The 19,055-nt window shown below is 35.2% G+C and overlaps 1 protein-coding gene across 1 annotated transcript in view; it reads right to left on the bottom strand.

Annotated features, from left to right (window-relative positions):
• The window catches only part of LOC124365099 (phospholipid-transporting ATPase ABCA1-like), a 77,530-nt gene that overhangs the window by 40,088 nt on the left and 18,387 nt on the right, over positions 1-19,055 (bottom strand). Inside the window, exons 5-11 of the mRNA XM_046821040.1 lie at positions 14,124-14,355; positions 10,329-10,505; positions 9,728-9,909; positions 7,591-7,837; positions 2,738-2,871; positions 2,057-2,212; positions 587-658 (exon numbers count right to left, since the gene is read on the bottom strand). Of these exons, the coding sequence (XP_046676996.1) occupies positions 587-658; positions 2,057-2,212; positions 2,738-2,871; positions 7,591-7,837; positions 9,728-9,909; positions 10,329-10,505; positions 14,124-14,355 (1,200 nt within the window). The remainder of the gene's footprint in view (positions 1-586; positions 659-2,056; positions 2,213-2,737; positions 2,872-7,590; positions 7,838-9,727; positions 9,910-10,328; positions 10,506-14,123; positions 14,356-19,055) is intronic.

The following is a 19,055-nucleotide window of genomic DNA, read 5'->3' as shown; positions in this document are numbered from 1 at the left end:
GGACAACATTCATCAAGATTGTGTGACAAAGACTACAAAAAAGAAAAAATACTTTCATTGTCGTCAGCAGCTAAAAATACATATGGCCACTTGATATCACTTAATTTACTCTTAAGTCTACTAATATTTACATCATTTAACAGCCTATAGCTGTAGAATGATTTTTCACCCACATTTGCAGCTAGGAGCTCGAGCCAAGATGGTCCGAGAGATAGTGTTGGACAGTTCTTCAAGTGGACAGCAGAGTGGAGGTTGAAAATGAAACTATCCAAGCAGGCTTCCAAACATGTGGGTTGAGAATTTAAACAGATATAATTTCTAGCTATGCAAAGAATACTGTTTTAATCCATGTATGCTATAAGCGGGCTATGTGGAGTGTAGAGCATGCTAATCCTCTCCAGTTACTACAATAATTATTTATCACATTAAGGTTTAACATCTTATATTATACATCATATACTTCAGAAATGCAATATTGTTAGTTAACACTTGATGTGCTGTAAGCAGACTATATTAAAAATCCTGATCTTCTCCAGTTACACTATAATAATTATTTAGCATACTAACGGTTAAATTATGTACCCACCAACAATAGATCCCAAACCTGTCGTCTGGATTCTGGGTCCAGACCGGAGGTGGGCTCGTCAAGTAGCAAGACCTGAGATTGAAATAAAACATATTATTTAAGATTAATCAAATTAATTCATAATGTTTAGCTGAAAATAGTCATAATTATAACTCAGCTGATATATTCATTTTATTGTTAATTAGTTTCACAGTAAACTATTTTATGGACATAAAATATTCAATAAATAAAAATGCTATGTTTTAAATACATTTTTCTGTCTAATTCATTTGTTTACTTTAAATTGTACCAAGGAAAAAGCCAGGGAGGGGATCCAAGGGGTACGGACCCCCCAAAATTTTCAATTACTTTTTTAGTAAATGATTATTGTTATTTAATTAATTCAGTATTACTGTCATGTACTGCTGAAAGATCGTTCTCAACAAAAAAACGGGTCAAGAGCTTTTTAAGGAACAAAATGGGGCCTTACTCTCTATCCACTACAGAAAAATATCAGTTGTCTGGACCCCCAAATTTTTTTCCTTGCTACATTCTTGCTTGAAATGTGAAATTTCCAGTCACAAATGTCTTAAAAACAGCTAATGATGTTATTCACATCTAGTAAAATTCCAAGACAAAACTTTGCTAGTAGTTCCTTCTACTTCGTCTATTAAAAAACTATGTTTCATTCTTCTGCAAGTATAATGAAATATCCTTCTCTTACAATTTAAACTCTTAAATGCATCCAATACTTAAATGTAACGTTTCACTTGCCTTATATGAGCAAAAATAAAAATGTGTGACCCTTAATTATTGTAACATGGCAATTCAAGCACTGCATACCAAAACTCTACAGTATGAATAACGTACTTTTGGATTTATTTTTGAAAAAGCCTTATCTTGAGTTTCACACTATACATTTTTAGTTTTTTTTTTACCAATTATTATGCTTAGTTACTAATCAATTTGAAAAATTGTTTGTTTAATTTTAAAGAAACCATGAATAATATTTTATTTTTATAATATTGATAATAAAAGTACAAATATTAGTAATTATTTGGTTAATAAATTAACTTTATTTAGTCAATAAATCTGTTTATGTTTTTAAATGTGTACTATATAGTACAATAACTCATGCTTCACAATATAAATATTTACATATTTTCATATTATGTTGTGTTAATGAAAAAAATTAAAATTTGTAACATTTATTCTTTATTGTTTAATACACTGTAAGAAGAATTAATATATGTAATTTTAATTTGGAATGATTGATCATTTCAATAGTCTTCTGTCATTCATATATTATCACAATGACTAGCCCTCAAAGAGTTACAATGAATGGCAATAATATACTCTCTCAAATATCTCTTTACATTGTTCTAGTAGAGAAATTATTCTTTTACAACCTACTGTAACTATATCAATTTAAGTCTACGCATTGATTTATTGCTATTTCACTTCTGTAATGAAGACACATCGTCACATTACCTCAGGATTACCAATGAGTGCAATGGAAAGGCAGAGTTTTCTCTTCATTCCTCCAGATAATTTTGATATCAACATGTCTTTTTTGTCTTCTATATTCAAATTTTTTAATAGCTGTAAACCTTCTTCTTCTGATTTCTTCCTGGGAAGGCCTTTTAACTGCATAAAACAATATTTGAGCAATTTTATAATAGTAAAATAAAGCGATCTAAACCTTTTAATATTTTAATGTAATTTTATAATTTATGTAACATCAGATCTAGTGTACAATTAGTTCACAACTATTGTGTCTATCTCTATGATAACCTGTCTGAACAACACCAACTAACTGTGTTTATTTTTGTTACTGCCCTCAAAACTATTTTTAAGCTTCTGTCTCATCACTCTGATTTATTTTACACTATTCCTTCAGCAAAATGTATATTTTATTATTTTACTATTATGAATATTAGAGGTCTATCTATTATAAAACAAAAAAATTATCTCGAGAAATAATAAAACAATACTTTTACAAATTCTCAGATTCTGAAATTGAAAACAGATGCATGAAACTAATAGTCAGGATTTTTGGAGTAAAATTCATTGTTTGGAGAAATAAAGCGTATCCTTTTGCAAGTTGATTCACAATTGGTTATCAAGTACACACATTTATTTAAGCATAGAAGTTACACTATTTTTTCTTACCATTCCAAACAAAATTAGATGTTCAATCACAGAGAAATATGAGAAAAGCAAATTGTGTTGAGTACATAAGCCAAGATTAGAGGAAACGTTCTTGTTTTCCACTATAACTTTGCCTTCTGTAGGAGAAATTAAACCTGAAAATTAACAAATAGAATATCATAATATTACAAAAAATCAAATAATCTATATTAGAGATGTGGCCTCGAACAGTGTTTGATAAATATGTATATAATGATAAACCTTTTTAACACTTTTTAAACTTTTTTATTTTTGTACAATGTACATTTTGAATTCTGGGAATTCATCTTCAGGTACTAAGGTTAAGTTAAATTATATACATAAAATAATATCTCTTTGTAAGTCTATATTTACATCAAAACTAATAAATTTATTACATGAAGAACATTAATTTTCAAAATGGCAGCAATGTGTACTGTTCAAACTTGTACTGTATTATATACCGTATTCTTATTTCCTATTGGAATGATACATGACTTGCATATAAGACACAAAATGGTACTACAAGAACTAATATTTTGTGGTTATATGTCTTAATAGAACAGTAATGAAACTTATAAAAAATGACATAAGATAATTTATAGTCAAATAAACTGCAAAAAATCTAGATAGACCAATATCTTGAACTGATCAAAGTGATAGCATGTGACCCCTAAGTATTAAATGACAGAGATTTAAAATCTATTAATTTTCATTCTCTTCATGAAGTTTCACTGAAGATACTTAGCCGACTAAGATACTAATTTTTCATAAATAAATTAAGAGCTGGTATTTTTATTTTATGACTAAAGTTTTAGCTGATAGTATAAGCACTTATGTAGATAAAAAAGACTGAAACAACAAAGTTTAAGTTAATTTGTTACCAATCTCAAAATTTATTAAACATTTTGAACTTTATTCCAAAGTATAGAGCGCTGAAAGGAAATTTTCCAATATATATAGTCTAGGATGAAAGTAAGATCACCAACAGACTGGTGAAGCTAAACAATCTTTGAAGGTCTAGAATAATCTTTGTGTCAAGATTATTCTAAACCTTTTTGAGTTCTCATACATGGTCCCAAATATTATCAAAGAAAGAAGTGCCAATAAGCTAATTTATGCTATACATAACTCATAATCATGAGCCTTTACTAGGGCTGTCCTATTTTAATTCCCCTTATTAAATCCTGGCTATGCTGGATTTTAAATGCTAAATTATGCAATACCTGATTGTAGTAACCTGATAAACTAAAGACTCTAGCAGTGTATGCTTAACTAATATAAATTTGGGATTTGTTACTGCACTCCAACAGTTAGCTATAAAACTATTACCAAAACATTAGCTGAGTGTTTAATTTCTCAATAACAACAAATTTTGTTGAATGAATTTTCTGAGTTTCTATCTCGGTGTTTTTTTCCTGTAATACAGTAAAAGCCCGCTAATTCGGCACTTTCGGGGATCGAAGTGTTCCGGATTATTGAAAATTCCGGATTACCGAGCGTCATATGAAAATGCCGGGAAAATTCGGTTTTTTTAGCCGCTTAAAATCGTATCACACTAAAGTAAAAGGAGTGAAATCAAGTGATATTAACTCAGAAAAGCTGAAAAACCCAGCCAAAATACAATCACTCTTTAAAAATAGTGGCTGGGTTTTCAGTCCCAAAGAGATAATGTACAGTAGCTTGATTTTACTTTTTCTACTTTAGCGATGATAGCGGGCTAAAAATCGTCGTCTAAGTTTCAGAGTGTGGCTTTAAAAAAAATCACTCTTTACGTGTAAACAATTAAAGAATTACTAAGGAGATAAAATAAAATTAAACAAACATTAGTTTGAACACAAAATGAACATTTAATGCCTAGAAAAACATTTCTAAACTTAGGTTAACTTAGATGTAGGCTAACTAGTGCGTACATTATGTAATAAATATTATGGTAAACATAATTTTTGTGTACAGTATTTTATTTGAAAAAAAATACCTAATGTCCTGTTTGTTTTTTTGTATCATGTTTCTTCTTTAAAAAGTCATTTCTCAGAACATATAAATTAACAAGCTCTGAAGCATTGTAGGAGCTGCTGTGTTCGGCAAATCGTATAAACGTGTCGATAGTGGCACTTGCTTCACTCCACGTAGGCACGGGTGTTGGATCATCATCTGCTCCCTCTTCATCATCTGATTCGAACTCCACAGGATGAGGCTCTGACTGAGGTCCAAGTACACTTTTGATGAGCAGTTCATCCGTAATTTCTTCTTCAACTGGCTCGTCGCAATCAATGTGTATCCACTGCAAGATTTCTTCTTGTGGCACTTTCCTTATTCTCGTCTTGGGAACTGTGGGCCACCAAGTCCAGTATTGCTTCATTTTTCGACTGAAACAGCAATGTCCTCTTCTTGGTAGGCAGCTGGCCATAGTTTTCGCCAAGATTTCTGTAGAGTGGTGGACTTGACCTTTTTCCATGCCAAGGCGATTCCGAAAATTGCATCTTTTACGTTGAATTTTTTCTGAAAATCAACCACCATACACTCTGAGTTTATCAGGCCTTAAAAGAAAGGACGCTCTGTAAAAACATTTAAAGTTCTGAATCACTCCTTGATCCATTGGCTGAATCAAGGACATGACATTTGCCGGGAGGTATGCAGTAAAAATATTTCCCGATATCAACTCAGACGCTGCAGGGTGAGCTCTGCAATTGTCTAGGATGAGCACAACCTTGCTGTCTTCAGGTAACCCACGGTTTTTCAGATTTGTCTTTTACAGATGGGACGAAGTGGTGGAAAAACCAATTTCTAAATAAATCGGAGTTCATCCACACATTGGATTGAGCATCGTATATTACGGGTAGGTGGGTAATGCCTTTCAGAGGTCTTGGCTTTTTTGCTTTTCCGATGACGAAAGGCGTCAACATGTGGTCCCCTGAGGCAATTGCCACAGAGCCAAATTGTCAAACGGTCTTTGTTTTTTTTTTTAAAGCCTTTGGCACATTTCTCATCCCCTGCTGCCAAAGTCGAATTAGGCAAACAACGCCAAAGTAGGCCAGTTTTCATCAGCGTTGTAAATCCGGCATGCTGACAAATCGTAGTCTTCAACTAGATTTTCAAATTCAGCTTTATATTCTTCAGCCGCATTTTGGTCGGCTGATCGGAGCTCCCCAGCTACATCAAGCTTCCGTATTCCGTGTCGATTTTTAAATCGGTGCAGTCAACCATCAGAAAAAGGCACATTCTTTCTCATCTATTTTTAATTCCTTACGGAACAGTTTAGCTTTTTCCATGATCATGGGCCCAGTCACAGGCTTCCCTTCAGACCGCTTAGCGCTAAACCATTTGAATAAAATTTTCGTCAAGGTCGTGAAGTTTTAGGTTTTTTTAAAGTTTGTCGAGACTGCATGTCTTTGACATTTGTAGTTTGAGACTTAAATTTAAGTAAACTTTTCTTTATTCTTCTTGATGTCATACATTGTTGATGAACCAATGTTTGAATTCTTCCATTAGCTTCATTCTACTCTCACCTTTTTCTAGCTTATCATTCTAGCTTTTTGTTGAATGGTAAGTGTGACTTGCTTACGTTTATTTCCAACTTTGCTGGTGGATGAGCCGGGCTTGGAAATCATAGGGCACAACTTTGAGAAAGTTAAAACACAATATGAACGAGCACAACACTCACGACTGCACTCGAGTACGAACTGACAGTGACTGAGACTGAGGCAGACGCTAGACGCTAGACAAACACGTAACGGCGGACACTTGGCAAGTGGCCCTGAACCTGAACCCTTGAACCCCCTCACACACAACTGCTGCGTCACATACGATCCCTTCCGACTGAGCACGAACCTTTCCGAGCGCTGTTGCGAACTGTACGTTTCACAGTGCGGTTAAAATATCTCATTTACGCGATTTTTTTTAAGAATGAAAGTGGCCGAAATCATTGGATACCGGATTAGCGGGCTTTTACTGTATTTATTTTAGCAACATAAAAAGTAGTTGAAATAAGAAATTATGACTTTAATGTTTTTGGATGTAATAACTTCTGACTTAGGCTTTGAGCACAAGAACATTCTGGAGGAAAAACTTGTATGAGATTTTTTTAAACTACTGTATACGATAGCTGGATTGCAGACCCAACTTATGCTATATCTGAAAATCCACATACATATGAACAACTAATTTCTTTTAATTTTAAGCGTTGATTTTTGTGAGAAAATTATAATTGAAGGTATTATTAAAAATCATGTACAGTGTTGTTAAAATAAACCAGGCAGTGATGTGTAGGAACACAGCCAAAAACCTGGCACTTACTAGTTTCAATGTAAATACAATAAATTTGAAGGACCTTTAGGCATTTTAAATATTAGTAAAATTCAAAGTATCCTATTAGTAAAGTTAATTTTATATTGCTGACGGGAGTATCAATTTTGTTATATGTGTGTTACTGAAAATTTGTACCAAAGTTAACTGCATCTAAAACTTGTGATATATATTTCCACAATTTCCTTAGAAATGGTTCACAAACAATTATTTAAAACTACATTCTTTAAAAATGTATATTGTACCAAAGCACTTCAAAACAACACACTAAATGTGTAACTATCATATTTAACACTTTTTAAAGAGCAAACAAAATTAAGATTTATTTATTTGACCTTTACTAAAATTATACAACAAATGTGGGAGTGTAGGACATGACACTTTTAATTGTACTATTTAAATTAACATTTGTAGGTACACATTTTATCCGCATTATAATGTCAACTGACTGCTGGAGCAACTTTATAAAAACTTTAAAAATAAACAGAGGTTAATGTACATATTGGAACCTCCATATCAAATATAAAATTATAAATCTTCATGATATTAACCTGCTAAAATGGACATGGTGGTGGTTTTGCCCGCTCCGTTGTGACCCAGTAAGGCAGTTATATTACCCTCGTAGACGTCCAAGTCAACATTCTCTACTGCCACTACTTTTCCCTGGTTGAATGTCTTTCTGAGGTTCTCTATGCGGATTCCCACCTTGGTATCACTTGGAGGTTTCTCATAATTTTCATGGAATCTTATTTGCTTGTAAATGGATTTAGATTCATATCTGTTCTTTGTTGAAAAACACTAAAAAATAAAAATGTAATAAAGTATGAAAAAATGAAGAGCTATTTAAAACACAATTACTAAATTTAACTGCAGTGGAACAGATACAGATACAGCAAACTGTATTCATATACATACATCAAGTACAGAACAGACAATAATGGTGAAAGAACAAATAGGCTGATAAATATTTTAAGACATTCATAATACATAGTAAAGGTAGGTAAGTCATAATAGTTGTGTTGTTAGTTAGTAAAAAAACCATGGATTAAGCAGATCCTTCTCAGCCCTTCCATTCTTGTTGAGTATTCTTCAAGGCTGCATACTCAAATATCAAGATCTTATATTTAACCTAAAACATATATTTAACTGTTTGAAGTTTGTTTTTGATGATGGAAGGATTGTGAAGGAAACAGGATTTTTTCGGACATTTGCTATCGGTCAGTGATACAAAAAATCAGTAACACTACGTTTCAAGATCTATAATCTGATCTCTTCTTCAGGTAAATAACTAAACTAAGACATAATCACAAACTAGGTTAAAATAAACAAATCATACCAGAGCATTGTAACACGTATAAGTCAGGAATCAACCATGTTGTGTGTCAACTTCACTAACTCTAAAGTCATAGGTGGTTGGTCAACGAATGCAGACATATTGTGACCTGTATTCTGTAGTTCAGTTTTGATAATTAGTGTTGTGTTTAATTTTTATTAAGTGCATGTTTTAGAGTTAGTGAAGTTGACACACAACATGGTGGTTGTTATTCCTGACTGTAGGGGCGAGAGAAGCCGCTCAAAATTGTAATCAGCTAGCTGCCAGATACTGATGACCTGGAGCTCTCTCATGTCCTGACATATGAGGGGTATGCTGTCGACGAGATTGCAAGACTGAAGATCACAGAGTCAACCAGGACCTGGCTAGTCACGCTGACCAGGGACTGTGAACGTGAGAATCTGGACATGAGGCGAGCGAGTGACATTTACAAAGTCATTAGCCTGCTCCACGTCCGGGGTCTGTCACACCCTACAAGAAGCCCGCCAGCCCACCACAATGCTTCAGATGCCAAGGTTTTGGCCACTGCTCCGGCAACTGAGGAAAAGCAATGTGCTGAAAAGCACCTGAGTATGGACTTTCCAAAAGATCCATCGGACAAGGGGCGCTACTGCAACTGTTGCGGTGACCACAGAGGCTGCAAAAAAACTTTAAGAACACCAAGGAGGTAACAGCGGTCAGGATGGGTTAGAGGCCCAAATTCATTTATCCAGCAAGGCGATCCAGTGCCCAGCCGGTAAAGAGACCTGCCCTGGAATACGAAGATGGAGAGGGAGCTGAGAACCCAGCAAAGAGGCTGCCTCGCCCACCGGGGCCCATGGAGGACCAAGCGATCACCCAGAGACCCAGAGCCATACCGAGGCAGAAGATGGATTGGCCACTTGTCCCAACTACCCTGCCAGCAACAGACAAAACATCGGCTACCAACGCAGGAGTGATGGTAGCCGCCCCTGCCACCCAGCGCAGCCTCCAATCATCCTAGATGAGATTGCTGCGCAGTTGACCACCATCACCCTGCTCCTCTCGAGGTAGTTGCCTTCTGCGGCTCAACCTCCAACTGCTAGACAGCCACAGAGACCAAGCAATCCTAGTTGACCGGCGAGCCATTAAGCTTGTCCCTCAGAAGCTGCTCGAAGACATGGAGGAGAGCTCACGAGGCCATCCCAGAGACCAGTGCCGGCATTCCGGCGTTATTACTGTTTAATAATTCTTTTTTTTATTAATATTTGTGTAATATTTACAAATTTACTCCAAATAGCTTGTTATATATTTTTGAGGGAATAAATCTTTAAGCTGCTTAGATCCAGGATATTCTGATAAAAATTATTCTGTCATAACTGACATGGCAGACTTACCTGAAATATGAAGCCTGGTGGCTTAGTCTGACCATATGGCCCAGGATTGATGTTTTCCATGTACCAAGTAATTAAATTATATAAGATCACGTCCACAACCAACATTGTAGATGCCAGACCTACAGACACTCTGTCACCTCTGGTACCACTATCAAAGAGGCTGCTCATCGTCCACTTGTGTCCTTAAACATTTAATGCATGATGTCAGTATCATAGAACAAATATATAGCGTGACTATTAATTTTAATAAGTTAATAAATTGTAATTATACTTTAATACTTGTGTGTAATTGTTCTGGATGGAAAAGTCTTAGAGATTTTAAACATGGTATATCAGTTCTTTTTGGTCCAAGGGATATCACTACTTATTTTGTGGTCAAAGAACAGTTTGTCTTTCTATCTGTCCAGCCATCTGTCTGTCAGATAACTCTTGGTAGGAAAGTCATAGATACTTAAAACTTTGTACATAGTTTCTAATTAAACAACACAGTTCCTATTTAGTCTGTATTTTTAATAAAACCTGAAAAGCTATTGAAAATATTTAAATCTTTTAGCAAGTTTTGTTTCAATTATAATAACATGTTACTATACAAAATAATTACCGCTCTTATGGAAATCATTGATTACATCAATACTCCACTGTAGGGCAATGGAAGGCCACAGGCAGGAAAGCGTATTTAAAAATAAACCATGTTTGCTTGGAGAGGTGACGAATATGATATTCAGATATATGGTGCCTATGTACCATAATATTACCCCAATAATTATGGCGATCGTACCTGTAACAAACATAATACAGCAGTATGTACGTTCTTCATAACTTAGCTGCTTATAGTTATTAAAAATACATGGTATTTTTTTACATCTTTTACTACCTTCTTATTTTAGCCCACACTCATGGCCATTTTTTATGAGCATTGCACTATGGGCATATAAGCAAGTACGCCTCCTGCAACCCTCTTGTTTGTAACATGGGATGCACCACTTCTGCTTGTTTTCTTAAATGTCGATACACAATGATAATTTGATTTTTCCTTCTGCTCAGCATCCAAAAATTTATTCCAATCATAAAAAATCTTCAGAAAAAATGTTGTAGTTTGTTCTCATCTTGAATCAAACGGCAAGGCATATGCAATCACAACCTGTAGATTTTAAATACAATAACCAGTCCTATTAAAAAATTCACCATTAAGGAGCCCATCAAGAAATACCTTTTCTGAAATACTGCAAGTGGTTTTAACATTTGTTTTTAACAACATTGTTGCTTTGAAGTATATCTGCTTGTGGGTTTTGTTTTAAGTTAGAATGGACAAATTTTTGCTCATGTTTGTCATGTGTAATGTTCTATTATAACGGGTCCTCTTGATTAAAATCAAAACTATTTTAAAGCTTGGTTTTTTAAAATTCAATCAGAATCAGAGTTAGAATAATCTTTATCAACAATTTCTTTAAGAAATGTAATAGTGACATATGTACAAAATTATGTTTTATAAAATACACAATAAAATGTATAACATTAAGTCCAGGTCATTTAAAAAAATTAATCCATAGAGTAAATTGGATTGTCTATTAGGAGATTCTTCAGCTTCTTCTTTAATGTAGAACCAGTTTCTTCCCTGAGATCCTGAGGTAGGTGGTTGAGAACTTTAGTAACAGCATATATTGGTTTTCTTGCAAATAGAGAAGTTCGGTGAGCTGGTAGGCTGAAAAGTTTGGCATGTCTCGTATTATAATTTTCCTTGGGCAGGTTGTTTCAGAGATGCGTAGTGTCCCACCTCACAGATGTATAATGCATAAACATTCAGTATGTGAAGGTTTTTAAAGTGCTCATGGTAGCTCTCCATATGATTTATGCCTGCTATAGTTCTTATTGCTCTCTTTTGTAGTATTACAATCCGATCAATTTTAAGCTTCTGTTCTATAGGAGTTGAATCTTCAAAAGATATGTCAGACGAGAATGATAAAATGCTTCAACGTACATTTAAGATGAAGTCTGTGTCCATAGTGGAACAGTTTGGGGTGTAACAGTATTTTCTAGATATGTTTTTGGGCCTTATTTATCATCATGAACATGATCTTATTTTTGATGATGTGATTGTGTTTCAGGAAGACCATTAAAAGATATTTGTTTTTCGTACATTTTTGGGTAACTCTCCTCATCTTCCTGTTTTTGAGTTGCAATCTTGCGGGTTTCAGGGCCACAAGCCTTTTCTTCTCACTCATATTTTAATTTATCACTTAATACTACATAATCACAAGGCAATTGACACCTAAAAAATATGGTGAAACAATAAGACAGTACACTAAACAGACACTATGTGACATTCTAGCAAATCCTGGTGGCATTTCGACAAGCACAATGGTGATGCCAGGTGAAGAAGATGGGTTGAAGATAGAGGTGAGGTGGTAAGGTTGAGGCAGTTGTACAGCAATATTACAGGCACCCACCTAAACCAAAGTAGGATAGCAGTAGAGGTTATTTTATTTGTGTAGTGTAATGTTTTCTCATATCCATCCCTGGCTTCAGCTGCTAGCACTCAGCAGTTGCGGTCACACTTAAAGCCAGCTGAGCTTTGGGCAGTAAATGCATAGCACTGTTCTAAAGATCAGGTCGTTGTGTAAAACACATCATTTGCTTGAATAACTGACTTGGTTGTTTACTAACTGAATAGCTAAGTCTGCAATAAATTAGAAACAGCATTTCAGTGATTCATTGCTGTTCTACTGTATTTGACTATGAGATCATAAAAACCTCCAGATGAATAAGTTTTTTCTTGATTTGATACGAAATAAAATTTTACCACTCCTGCCATCTTTGCACTCTTCAAACTTCCAAAACACCTTGTGTCCATAAGCAACCCCATTCTGCCCATTTATGAAAGTGGCACAAAAATGAATCAATAGCTTTCTCATAGAAAATTTCTTCTATTGATTTTAAAGTGCTCTGAGTCCAGCCAATTTGAAGATATACAGCGTACACATTATTTTGTGATGCATCAAGTCTAACACGAAAAAACATCATCATTTTGAACACTTGTTATGAATTTTGTTGGATGCAATAAATGTCATTTGTTAAATTGCCTGTTTTAAATTTATTTATATTTGCAATGATTAGCTAAATTACAATCAACAACAATGACCTGTTAATTTTAATAATCAGTTGTTAAACAACATTATTAATTTGATTAGTGTTTATTAAGTGTGTTATGGTGCTCTGAAAAACCTTTGTTACTCCATTATTACTGGTTGTAGTAAAATAATCAACTTGGCATTAAATGTTCATCAGCCATGGGATTTAGCTGAGTGATAGCGAACACTTTTGTATTGGTCTTACAGGTCCGAGATGGCAATGAGAAAATCGTAGGATAGATATATTATAGATATTGATATATTATAGATAACTTATAAACAAACTGAGTACAATCATATGACATTTTAACATGTGACATTTAACACAAGTAGTCAGGATCACAATAAACTAGAAATTTCACATACAACTTCAGCGAAGTCTGTGATGTGACATGTGTTATGTTGTACTCTTACCTTGTTATATCATAGCATACTAACACTTTATTAACATAATTTTTTCCAATTGTTCTATTTGAACTTTTTTCAGAGTTTATATTGAATTGAATTGAATTATATTTATTCACATATGTAAGTGACAGTTGACAAAATATATATTTACAGTGAAAAGTCCCCACAAAGACTATATGATCTGTGAGTGGGGACGAGTACCTTCATCAGTCCGATGGTATCTTAATTATCCATGAACAACTTATCTTATCTTAATTATCCAATTGTACAGTAGTATTACACAAACAAATTAAATCTATTACAAACTTATTTGGCCATTTGATTAACGGTAGTCGATGTGAATGGATTAATACATTGTTTCACTTTCTAATTGTTTAAAGTATTCAGCTTTTTTATAATTGTTCTAATTGTGGTTGGTTTAATCCATAGTACTAAAAATTCATGTGTTTGTTTTAATTTATCCATGTTTTTATGACCTATCTCAATGTACTTGTGCACAGATAAAACATATATTAAGTAGTCACCATTGCATTTACTGATACTAAGTGTTCTATAACTTCGTTACAGTGATTCTGTAAAATTTCTGAAGGTCACACTAAACACTCTCTAAGATGATGAAAATTATATCAATAAGTACAATATTTTAAAATTATTTAAAAAAGCTTAATATACCAAGCAAAAGTTACGAAGATTCTGTGAAATGAACTATGTATATCAAATTTCATGGTATAATTGAAATTCACTTACTAATTCATACAAGGAATAATGAATTTTAATCTTGCAAAAGCTATGAGTTAATAAAATCTCTTATGATTTACCCAATTAAAATTAATTGGGTAAATTATTTAATCAAGTCTTACCATTAGTAAAAAACGTGCTGATGCAAAAAATAAGTGATGTATAAGCAAGAATAAACAACAGGAACAAAATCCAAAGGGTGAAGTAGTCAACATCGACTGGACTCCCGGCTCCAGTATCAGTGGTCAGGATCGCTGTCACTATCAGAGACACAGGGATGGCCATCGCAAGACTGTAGATCAACCAGTTGAGCCAGTTAACCCAAGGTTTCAGACCCATTATCTTCATCATCTCCTGCAGCATCATTAATGTTAAAGCATCAAAGTATCAAAGGGTAGAGTAAATAACTTCAACAGCCCAACTCCATTGCTTGTGGTCATGATCACAACCACAGAGATGGGCACTAAAAGACGGTAAACCAATCAGTTGAGCCACTTGACCCTTTAACCCGTTATCTTCATCATCTCCTGCAACATTATTGGTTTGAAGGCGAGAGCAAAGGGTCCAAGAGTGAAAACTGAAGTAGTTAACATCGACCGGACGCCCAGCTCCAATATCTGTGTTCAGAATCGCTGTCATTACCAGAGACACAGGGATGGCCACTACAAGGTTATAGGCCAGTCAGAGAGCTAGTTGGCCCAATGTATCAAATGCATGATCTCCATCATCAACATCCAATATCACTGATTTCAAGGCGACAACAAAGTAGCTAAAGGATGATAGTGTAGTTGGCATTAATTGTAGATTCAGCTCCTGTGTTTGTGTTCAAGATCACTATCACTACACATATACACATATAGGCAGAGGAGTGGCTATATGTAAGACACACACACACATATATATCTTAGATAAGTTCATTCGCCTGCTTGGTTCACTATTTTCTTTCATTATCACGGCTGTTCAATCTTTAAAAAATTACAACTCTGTTACCAAGGAGCACCAAAGCACCCGCTACTGGTTGTTTTGGAATTATTATAGAAGTCACTGAAGTACCATCCACAACGACATTGTATGACTGTGTGGATTGACGAGATACTATACACATTTTGGGTGGGATGATTGAGTGTAGATGGAGGGTCCTGATTCTCACTTGAACCTTTGAGGCTTTGGGAGTCATATTTTGGGAGAACATATTTTAAAAATTGATAGTTTTTTACTTTTTAAAAAAACAGTAAAACAATATCTTATAAGTAAATCTTTGTATTCTTTTGATGAGTTTTTTTATAAACTGATAGGTGGTTGTGAAATACACTGTTAAAATGAGGGGAATTTAATTATGTATATTTTATTATGTAAATGTATGTTATGTTATGTATGTTATAGCTGACACCATTCGATGTTTGTATGTGTATGTAACTGTATATGTACAAATTTTGAATAAAGAAATTTTGACTTGACTTGGAGTATCAGGAGTCGAAGAGCTATCACCCGCCATGTTGGCGTGTGAAATTCCACTGTCACAGGCTTGTAATCCTTGTGTCTGAGGAACACATCCTCAAAGAGGTCTTCAACAGAATTAAGTTTAACTTCTTCGGTTTGAGGCTTGAGCCTACAGCAGACTCCATTGGCCTTTGGTCTCACCCCTACAGGAGAAGGACTCTATGTTTGAAGGAGCAGGAGGTATAAACACACTTTAAGCACTCTCCCTTAGGCAGCTCAAGTATGTTTCTGATGAGGCTTTCCTAAATGCTCCTCATGTTATCATCAGTCATTATATTGGCAGGAAAATCTGAAACCAGGAGTCTGACCCTGATACCAGTTGCTACATTGCTATAGCTAAAGCCTGAAGTGTGTGGCACATTAGGTTTCCCTTGTTTCGATGAAACACAAAGGAGCTGAAATATCCAAGCGTTGACTTCCAGTAGAAGAGAGGGCAGTCTTGAAGACACCCTTTTGGTTCAAGAACCCTGGCTGTAGTGATTTGAGGATCAAAACCCTGAGCAAGAAACCTCTTGAATCTTTTGCATGCTGCGCCTAGAAGCCGGTTTATTGCACTCTTACGGCTGTTAATGACCTTGAGGTGCTGGATAACATCCATAAGACCTTACTCAACCCCTTCTAACACTTTATCGGTAGTAGAGGAGATGGAACCTCCTGGGCTAGTGGAGAAACCAGAAGAGTAACCTCTTGCTCCACAGATAAAGACTGAGCTGATGATGACACACAACCATGGTGAGTGTTTGTAGAAGGACACCACTATCGGGTTTTGTGCTTTTAAATTCCATGGAAATCCCACGAACAGTTAGGGGAATAAAAGTGATCTGCATCAGAGTCCCACATGATGGAGGAAGACTGGGTTTGAAACTGGAAGTCATATAGTATCCAGAGTCTGTGAACTTAAAATCCCATCTCTTGACCACACAGCCATCACTGTTTGCTGCTCTACCCAAAACAAACACAAGAAAAATACTGATAAAATTAAGTAACGAATGGAGAAAATTTTGGATACAGTTAACCCTATAGGATAGAGTACCTAGCAAGAAATTAAAGTGAAAAAATGTTGACTATTAGGAAAGAGGGGGGTCAGTAACTGTTTAGTTCAGACTCTGTCGGTAATAATAAGAAAGAAGTTTGGACCAAGCAGTTCTCAGTTGGGCTTGCACAAAAAGTACAGTACTTTGAAAGAGTAGTTGGCTTATATGTGTTCCTGGGAAGCACAACATGTGAATGAGTGTGGAAACCCTTGTACTTCACAGCCATAAATAGACAATAGACAAATAGACAATAGACAATATTCTTTATTTTGCAATTTCTTTAAGAAATACAATGGCATCAACATGTGATAATCTTGCTTTACAATTTAATGTATCTATTTGTTTATTAATTTTGTGTAATGTTTTGTCATCTTATAAAAGGTCAAAAAACTCCTTGGTCGAGTATAAGGGTCGCTCCACTAGCCAGTTCTGAAGTTCATTTTTTAACTGGTTTCCTCTCTTGTCCTTAAGGTTTTGTGGCAATGAGTTGATGATTTTGCGGCCAATGTATGAAGGTTTTTTTGCTAAATGTTTGTTGTGTGGTGAATAGGAAGACTGTAGTCGGTGCTCTCCTAGTGTTGTAAGAATGTATGTCTTCATTTCTTGGAAGGTCCAGCTGATTGGTGTAGATGACAACTGCAAGTATGTAGAGTGATGTGACGGTTAAGATCTTAAGTGACTTGAACGCTTCTCTGCAGCTATCTGTAGGGCCTAGGCCTGCTGCAAGTGTTCTAATAGCTTTTTTTTGGAAGATCAGGATTTTGTTAAGGTTGGCCTCGGATGTTGAGCCCCAAGAAATTAATCCATATCTAATGTGAGATTCCACCATCGCGTAGTAGGCTGTTTTGGCTAATTCCGGGCCTCCCATCCACATCATTCTTTTGACTACAAATATCCCAGATGAGAGTTTTCTTGGTCAGTGCATTAATATGATCTCCCCAGGAAAGGTCAGCATCAATTGTGAGCCCCAGTAGTTTTGTCCTTTTGTTCTGTTGAAATATTGGGAATATCTGGTATTTGTTCATGTCTTCTGCTAAAATTGATATGTGTGGTTTTTGGATGGATTGATAGCTAAGTCGTTTTGAAGACAGTATTGGAGTGCTTTGTCTGTAGATGATAAAATGCTAGTTACTAATTCATGTGATGTGTCATTTGCAAATAGAAGAGTTGTATCGTCTGCGTACATTATAGTCTCTACATTGTCATCATTGATAAAAACAGAAAAGTCGTTGGTGAAAAGAATAAATAAAAAGGGGCCCAGTACTGAGCCTTGAGGCACTCCTCTTCTCACTGGCAGTGGCTTTGATCTGTATACACATTTTTTTTCCATTCAGATTTTGTTGAATTTCAGTAATTTGTGTGCGATCTTTCAGGTAGCTAGCCACCCAATCTTTTGCTAGGCCGTCAATACCTAAAGCCAAGAGTTTTCTCAGGATTAGGTCATGACCCAAGCAGTCGAAGGCTTTGCTGTAGTCAAGTTAGAATAGCTGAGACATGTTTGCCCATCTTCCAGGTTGTCTGTGATTTTTTCAAGTAAATTGGTAACAGCTGTGGTGATGGATCTACCTTTGAGAAATCCATGTTGATTTTTTGTAATAAGTTCATTTCTTTTCCATGTAGTCTAGCATTCTGACAGAGCAATCTTTTCTATTATTTTTGAGAGTGTTGATATTAGCGAGATAGGGGCGGTAATTCTCTGGTTTGATGAGGGATCCTTTCTTGTGTTTTGGATATATTTTAGCAGTTTTTAAAGCAGAGGGGAATTGTCCTGAACTAAATGATTTGTTTATTATGCTGACTAATGGAGGTGCTAGTTGTTTGGCACAGTGTTTTACGACCTTTGATGGAACCTCGTCTACTCCACAAGATAACTTAGATTTTAGTGAGGATATTGTTGCAATGACTTCCTTTGTGTTAGTAGGTTTTAAAAATAGTAATCGGGTATCACTTTGTGGGAGGGTAATTTGGTGAGTTATTATTGTGTTTTTAAATTGTTCCCGATTGTTTTTCCAATGTGGAAGCTGCTATTTTCGAAAATATTTATTAAAGTGTTCAGCCCACAAGAACAGGGTTTATCCTCTATTTTGCCATCCATCTCCAAACTGCATATTTGCTTCACCTTTTTGTTTATTTTGTTTTCTCCGAGTTGATTGTGTCCCAGATGGCTTTACTCTTGTTGTCAGCCTGATTAATATATTCTGCTGTTATGCCTTCGTTTGAGATTTCGGAGTTTAAGGTCGTAGGTTTTCTTTTTTTCTGTCATTGCTATTTTGTCATCATTATTTCCAGTTAGTTCATATCTGTGTAAGGCAGTTAGAAAGTCTTCTTTTAGAATTTTTACTTCTTCATCGTATTGTACATTAAGCTTCCTACTTGGTTTTGCTTGTACTTTCTTCTTAGGACATACATGGTCTAGTGTTTGTCTTACTGTTGTTAAAAAACAAGTTATAGCTCTCTTCAACATCTGGTGCAGCATGCACGCTCTCCCAATTTTCCCAGAAAGAATTCGTCTTTAAGTAT

The sequence above is a fragment of the Homalodisca vitripennis genome, chromosome 6, assembly GCF_021130785.1.
Source record: "Homalodisca vitripennis isolate AUS2020 chromosome 6, UT_GWSS_2.1, whole genome shotgun sequence".
Classification (NCBI taxonomy): Eukaryota; Metazoa; Arthropoda; class Insecta; order Hemiptera; family Cicadellidae; genus Homalodisca; species Homalodisca vitripennis.
The sequence above is the reverse complement of the archived record's forward strand: the minus strand, read 5'-3'. Positions and strand labels throughout refer to the sequence as shown.